The 7,403-nt window shown below is 44.8% G+C and overlaps 1 protein-coding gene across 1 annotated transcript in view; it reads right to left on the bottom strand.

Annotated features, from left to right (window-relative positions):
* Positions 1-1,267: 1,267 nt before the first annotated feature.
* The window catches only part of PDE11A (phosphodiesterase 11A), a 219,634-nt gene continuing 213,498 nt past the window's right edge, over positions 1,268-7,403 (bottom strand). The window contains exon 20 of the mRNA XM_048484470.1: positions 1,268-2,317. Coding sequence (XP_048340427.1) covers positions 2,153-2,317 — 165 coding nt within the window. The 3' untranslated portion in view covers positions 1,268-2,152. The remainder of the gene's footprint in view (positions 2,318-7,403) is intronic.

Genomic DNA, 7,403 nt, shown 5'->3' with positions numbered 1-7,403 from the left:
ATGCAGGAGGCTGACAGAGCGGCTGATTCATACTGCGGCATTCAGCAAACAAAGTGCCACAGATCCTGTTATTAGCCAAGTCAGAAGCTAACTTTCATGGAGCACAGCTCTACTGAATGGAGAAAGAGGATGTCTGCTCTGGGTCAGTGACAAATTGGTATCTGAGTCATCTGTGAGATGAGTCTAACCCACCTTGTGCCCCCCCCCCCCAAATACCTCACCTCCATTCTGCACATACTTACTGGAACCACAGCACAACGCTGGCTCTATAGGTGAATGACTGTCAGACTTCTCTACCGGGGAAATTAAATTGCTAGTTTGGGACACTACTGAGGTGGAGAGGACATGGAACCCAGAGAGAGATTCTAGTCTGTCTCACAGAGATGCGGTGCTCCCTTGTAGGCATCAAGCCCTTCTTCCACACACTCACGTGCATGCCCTTCGCTCAACACGCCATGAGATATATTTTAGTGACAGACATTTTGTATCAATGCACATATAGTGGAATATTACATTCTTGCAAACAAACGTGAATTAACAGACGTTCCAAGCACAGAGACCATCGATAGCCACCATCCCTACTGATCTCTGAGTAATCCTGACCACATGTCAGTTCAGGTGCCCGAACTGACATGTTAAGAAGGTAAGGGTATTCAATTTGTACAGAATGTGGTACTTTCGGAAGCAGCCGTGTGCTTTGTGGGTCCAGTTGCCCAAATGCTACAATAAATGTTGGGTGAGGTTGCCTGTGCACGTGGAGCAACCACCTGATACATCCCACCTCTACGTGGTGGTCCAGTCAACCCACATTCTGTAACACATCAGATTGGTAGTTCGAATCAAACCAGGACGTAGGCGTGTCATTCCAGATCCAATTAGGGAGTGGGGCACTAGCAATATGTCAGGTTAGCACTGAAACCAATGTGAGGGACAGAAATTGATCGAGTGTCCTAAATCAGCAGTATATACGCACGTCTGTGGGTGTATTTCACTTCCATATAAATCAAATGTGATTCAGATTTTACCAACACAAAAAACTTTTCGCCACATGTCAGCAGCACGTGCAGTTTTCAACTTGATCTCTGCCAGCTGCAACAACCAGACGGACATGTTATTGTAACAAAACAAACTGGCGAGGAAAAAAGCAGAGGTAGTCATTGCTGCATTTGTGATGTATTCCAGTGGCGCACCAATCCTTAACAGTCAGAACTCCTGTGATTTGGAAAATATAGTAGAAAGCCATACCTATATCCTATAGTGCAAAGTCTTTACCTGAAGGCAGCAAATGTCATTTTTATTATGCAGTTTTCATGGAATACCATTTGTTCTTCTTTTCTTAGGGGTGCAAAGCTGCTTTAAAACGAGTGTTTCAAACAAAACCAGGAAAAAATCCCCTTAAATTACCATGCAGAAATTTTCACCTTTAAATAAGCTTCCGCCCGCAGAGCAATTCAATTGCGTTGCCAATATGAAATTCTTAAGGAAAAGCTATAACAGGTTGGTTATTTAAATGTAATAAAGTTCCTCCTAACCCCCCCCCCCTTTAAATGTAGCAAAGGTAGGCAATTCTAAAAGCCCTGATCAATCATACGGAGCTTTGTTGTTAAAAAAATCAAGCTTCTATAGAATACAAAGCAGGCTTCTTGGAACATTCAAGCATAGTAAAAGAAGTGGAGGAAAGGGTAAGTAGCTATACATCACAAAACCGGAGTGGTGCAAACCCAAGTTGTCGCTGCACGCTATTCCGGAATCCCCTTCCAGATGCTTAATCTTTTAAAAAAATCTTTCCCAACTTTCACTAAGCTGCAAGCTGCTCTTTTGCCAGTCCCAGATCAGCGCTGCGGTCATGCCTTCCCCTTTCACAGCTGCGGCTGAAATATGGTGGCGCCGACCAAATGCAGACTGCACCAAGTCTTTCCAGGGACTGCAGATGCGAACGCGCAATGCAATCTATTGCACAGCCTCCCTTTGGACCCAGCAAGGGTCCTGCAGATAGCTAAACCGAGGCCAGCCGAGTCATTTTTTTCATTCAAATTAAAGCATCTCCGTGATAGCATTTTGCTAAAGCAAACGAAACCCCCTCTAACGTGACTAACTTTAACCAGCCTTTCAGTCACTTCTTGTTTCAGCAGCAGCAAATTACTGGCAGGCTTTAATTCACGTCCTCCAGAGATGCGGCAAAGTTGGAAGAAGGAGATGTTGTCCTCGTGGTCGCCTGAGAGAGCGGTCTTTTTCGGTGCAGTTCCTCCCACTTACTTCTATTGGCCACCACCGAGTCTAGCATGGGCTTCAGTTTGCTGTTCACTTTCACTAAAGTCTGGGAGAAAACAGAAGAGGAGAAATCACAAATAATCAATTAGGATATTCATTCCACTAAAACAGAATTTGCTCAGCTCCATTTCTCCTGGGGGCTCTGTGAGAAGGGCACCATCCTGAAACGAAGAAGAAGAGGAGGAGGAGGAGGAGGAGGAAGAGGAATTTGGATTTATATCCCTCCTTTCTCTCCTGTAAGAAGATTCAAAGGGGTTTACAATCTCCTTTCTCTTCCCCACCCCCCACAACAAACACCCTGTGAGGTAGGTGGGGCTGAGAGAGCTCCAAAGAACTGCGACTAATCCAAGGCCAATGACTGGTTCTCAGAACTGTGCACACTCTACAGAATATGATGATCGAATCACAGAATATGATGATCTCATGATAGAGACTTGTTGCCTGTGAATTGGTTTAGGGATTTCCCTCCTAGTGTATGTGTGTTTGTGCTTCAGATTCATCTGTTGTCCACCTCATGTATAGTGCACAAGTTTAAGGCTATATATGTTTTAAATATTTTCATTAAAATTGAGTTTTTAATCTTGTATTAGAGCCAGACAGGGGTATTGTGTTTTTGCTGTTGACTAATCCAAGGTCTCCCAGCTGGTATGTGTTGAAGTGCACAAGCTAATCTAGTTCACCAGATAAACCTCCACAGCTCCAGCAGCCAAGTGGGGTTTCAAACCTGGTTCTCCAGATTAGAGTGCACCAGCTCTTAATCACTACACCACGTAAAGAGATAAATAGACCAATATTGTAAGTTCTGTTGAAGGATTCCCAGCGTAATGTGTGATTTCAAGTGGCAAGTTGCTATGAACCTCAACTCAGGATTTCCACTGCATTTCAAGAAATCCTTCCTGTAATAAGATTCAGTAGCTCTTCATGGCACTAGAAAATATATGTGGGTAGGTGAAATCCTTGATGTGGGACAAGTTGTTTTGTCTTTGGGTCTCTGTCCCCCCCCTGCCCCTCCCTGGCCGGTGTTTAAGCACCTGTGAACGAGATACATGTACCCAAGTGAACTCGTTTTTTCATGTGCAGATTACCAGCATGAATTTGCCAAACTACTTGTTTGCATTTTTACAGTTGAAATGTTGAGCATGCATTTCTTCAGATAAAGGAGAACCCTAAAGAGTAAAAACAAAAATCACAGACCAATTTTATTCTTGTTTATCCTGAGTTTTAATGGTACCCCAAAAAACAAAAATTGGTCTGATACAGGAACAGCCAACATACAGGTGGTTAAGACTTCAAGATCTGGGCATATTCACAAGAAGAAGGAGGAGGAGGAGGTAGTGGAGGAGGAGGAGGAATTTGGATTTATATCCCTCCTTTCTCTCCTGTAAGGAGACTCAAAGGGGCTTACAAGCTTCTTTCCCTTCCTCTCCCCACAACAAAACCCTGTGAGGTAGGTGGGGCTGAGAGAGCTCCAAAGAACTATGACTAGCCTAAGGTCACCCAGCTGGCATGTGTAGGAGTGCATAAGCTAATCAAGTTCACCAGATAAGCCTCTACAGCTCAAGTGGCAGAGCGGGGAGTCAAACCCGGTTCTCCAGATTAGAGTGCACCTGCTCTTAACCACTACACCACATAAAGAGAGATGTCACTCACAGGCATTGTTCTAAAATGCTCTGAAAATAATTAATTTGCTATAACAGTGGTTCTCCAACCTTCCCACGCCTTGACTCTTTAGCATAGTTCCCTCATGCTGTAAGTGACCTCTAACTCTAACATTTCTATCCATTTTGCTAGATGGAGGACACTGACGCAGAGAGTCTTATTATACCTAACTCTCTGTGAAAGGGTCGCCTCGACCCCCACCTCACCATGCTACAGGGGCTGATGGGAATCAACCCATAAGATCTTGAGTGCAGTTAAAGGTTCGCCTCCCACTGGCTGCTGTGGTACCAAAGTTCATACCACACACACACCCCCAAGCCAAATCCATTTCCAGGGTCCATATATATATATGAGAAAGAGATGGCTTATTTGTAAATTCTTCTGTAAATATACATTAAAAGGCATAAAAACTCAGGCCCCTTCCGCACACGCAGAACAATGCACTTTTAATCCACTTTCACAATTGTTTGCAAGTGGATTTTGCTGTTCTGCACAATAAAATCCATTTGAAAAGTGCATTGAAAGTGCATTATTCCATATGTGTAGAAGGGGTCTCAGAGGTTAAGAATTTAACTAAAGAGGATGGGGACACCATTAAGCCAAGTCCAACTTCTCTTTATTATTGCCCTGGAGATATTAAAGCTGAGCAAAATAAATTGAAAGGGATATTTCCCCGGTCTTTGACTTTCTGTTGTAAGTAAAGGATATGCAATTAATTCTATAGAATAGTGGTAAAATATAGAGTGTAATTAAAAAAAAAACCACCCACTGTAGTTTGTTATGCACATCGATCAGGTGACATTTGGACCAGAAGTACTCCAAAGGGTAAATTTTATGAACAGGGTATAAAATGTCTTTCTTTAGAGGTTCCTTTGGTATTTAAACTCTATTTGTGTATTTAGTACACTTTGGCTTTGGGACATGGATTCACTCCTTTAATTAAACACCCTACTATAATTCCTATGGAAATTAGCCTTTTAAAAATAATTTGGCTACCAAAGCATTACTCTCAGACTTCGTAGATACAAAGTGCACTATTTGGATTTTATATCTGCCTGAGATGTAATTAAAAACTCATTTGATTACTATATATTTTGGCGCTCTTTTACTTATTAAATCCCGCTAATCAATTTTCTTTTATGAAGCTTCTGGGAAATTATCTCAAAAGCAACACATTTCTCTCCTCCTGGCGGATTCCTTGAACATCTACTAAATTACTTCCTGAGCACCTGCCTATATCTGAACCAACTGACCAATTCTTTCCCAAGCCGCTGAGCTTTTCTGACGGTAGCACAGCTCAGCGCTCCTTCCTTCCGGCGCTGCCTTCCATTTTGCTCAATGCCAGTAGCTCGGCCCTCATTTGTACAACCATTTCCACCTCTCTCATTCACTGCTTTACCACTGACTTTTTCAAAGCAGATATCCAATCCTACTGTCATAAAAATGCCACATGCTCCATCTGCAGCAGTAGCATGCTGGTTAACAGCAGGTGTACTCTAATCTGGAGGAACCAGGTTTGATTCCCCGCTCTGCCACCTGAGCTGTGGAGGCCTATCTGTGGAGAACCAGATGAGCTTGTGCATTCCAACACATGCCAGCTGGGTGACCTTGGGCTAGTCACAGTTCTTCTGAGCTCTCTCAGCCCCACCTACCTCACAGGGTGTTTGTTGTGAGCGAGGAAGGGAGAGGAGTTTGTAAGCCCCTTTGAGTCTCCTACAGGAGAGAAAGGGGGGATGTAAATCCAACTCTTCTTCTTCATCTGACAAGGACCATTTTTACACCAGGACCTACTGGTGCAGCTGAGGCATTGTTCTTAGCAGCGAAATTACAACCGTGGCATGTTCCCATAACAATCTTGCAGTTGCTGTCTCCACAGACAAGGTCCTAAGCAAACTTAGTCTGAAGCAAGACCTATTTGGTTTGAGTTAGGATTACTAAAGCTGGGTTGAGAAATTCCAGATCTGGAGGGGCAGCTTGGGGAAGGTGGGATTTGGAGAATGAGGGACCTCAGTCGGGTGTATAATGTCGAAGCTCTCATTTCCTCCAGGAGAACTGTAGTTGGGGATCATTTGTAATTCTGAAACATCTCCATTCCCTACCTGGAAGTTGGCATCCCTAGTTCACACGTGCTTAGGGCTGTAGCCTTCAGGTGTGAAGTCAGTTCTGTTTCTCCCAGCCTTCCTGAAATTGGTCCTGGCTACCCACATTATTAAAACTGGTCTTTTCACTATTTCTTGTGTCTTTGCATCTGTAGCAATCCTGATCAGCACAGGTTCCAGCTGATAGCAGGCACAGACGCAAGAGAGGGAGAGAGAAGTCTTACTCTGAGTCCAGAGAAAGAGTTCAAGCAGGTCTGGTAAGAGGAAGTCAAGGGTCCAAAGTGAGGTCAGGCCAGGCAATCCAGTCCAAGTCAGAGTTCCAAGGAATCAGTCTGCAAGCGGGTGCAGCAGAAAGCTGCCAGGCTTTCAACAAGGTTGCTCCTGCAACTTTTACTTCCTAAAGCACTCTCTTGTAAGCCCATGCTGTGGCTCAGTCTTGATCCTGAGCTGACTCACGGCGTTCTCTGTGCTGCCTTAGGGCTTCCAAGAACACACTGCGCCTTTTGGAGTGCAGTTCCTGCCAGGTATGAATCCTCAGCTGCTTTGCAGACCCAGGTGAGCTGGGTAGAGTGCTAGGTTGGCCCTCAGTGGCTGGAGCTGCTTCTGCGAACACTCTGGTTTCCAGCTCTTGACTGTCTGCATCCTGTGAGGCTCCTGGCTGTGCTTGAGGTTCAGCTGACTGAGGCTCCAGCTCAGTGGGGTGATCCTGCCAGGGCTCCTCATCAGAGGACTCCTGTTTGGCTGATTCTGTCCAATATACAACGTTGTTGTGTTTCCCTCCACATGCTCCACACTCCTCTGTAACATTTCCCCTGTGGCTGAAAAACCAGTTAAGAGTGATTTTGATCTGATGAATGACTGGAGAGGAATGGATAAAGTAGCCCACCATGACCTCTTCTCTGCTCTGACTCATAGCATACCCAGGCTGATTCAGCATTCCATTCCAGCTTCTCTTTCCCAGGGAGGTGGGAGATTCAGGTACAGGCCTTGCAATAATATTTCAGAGTCCCGTGGGCTCCTGTGACTGCAGCAACCCGATAGACTTCCTATCTGTGGTCTCCACCAGGCTTCCAGCTTCTTTTCTCTGTCCATGGTCCTGATAACTTGCCTAACATCACTCTCTGCTGTCTTTAGCTGCATTGCACGTCACTGTTTGCTAAACGGCCAAATTTCCAAGAAGACATCATCCAATGCCCCACCCTGCCTTTAAGAAGTGACTCTTCCATGGTTTGAATCATGAGCAAGGCATTAAGGTCTGGGTTCTACAAATCATTTTCGTGGGCACAGTTGCTCTTTCCAGACACCCCCCCCCCCAAACTGGGAGGTTTAGAAGAGTGAGAGGAGAATTAAGAAGCCATAAGCCAGTTCAAGCAC

This window comes from Sphaerodactylus townsendi, linkage group LG02 (genome assembly GCF_021028975.2).
Source record: "Sphaerodactylus townsendi isolate TG3544 linkage group LG02, MPM_Stown_v2.3, whole genome shotgun sequence".
In the NCBI taxonomy this organism is placed as follows: Eukaryota; Metazoa; Chordata; class Lepidosauria; order Squamata; family Sphaerodactylidae; genus Sphaerodactylus; species Sphaerodactylus townsendi.
This window is presented reverse-complemented; position numbering and strand designations above follow the sequence as displayed.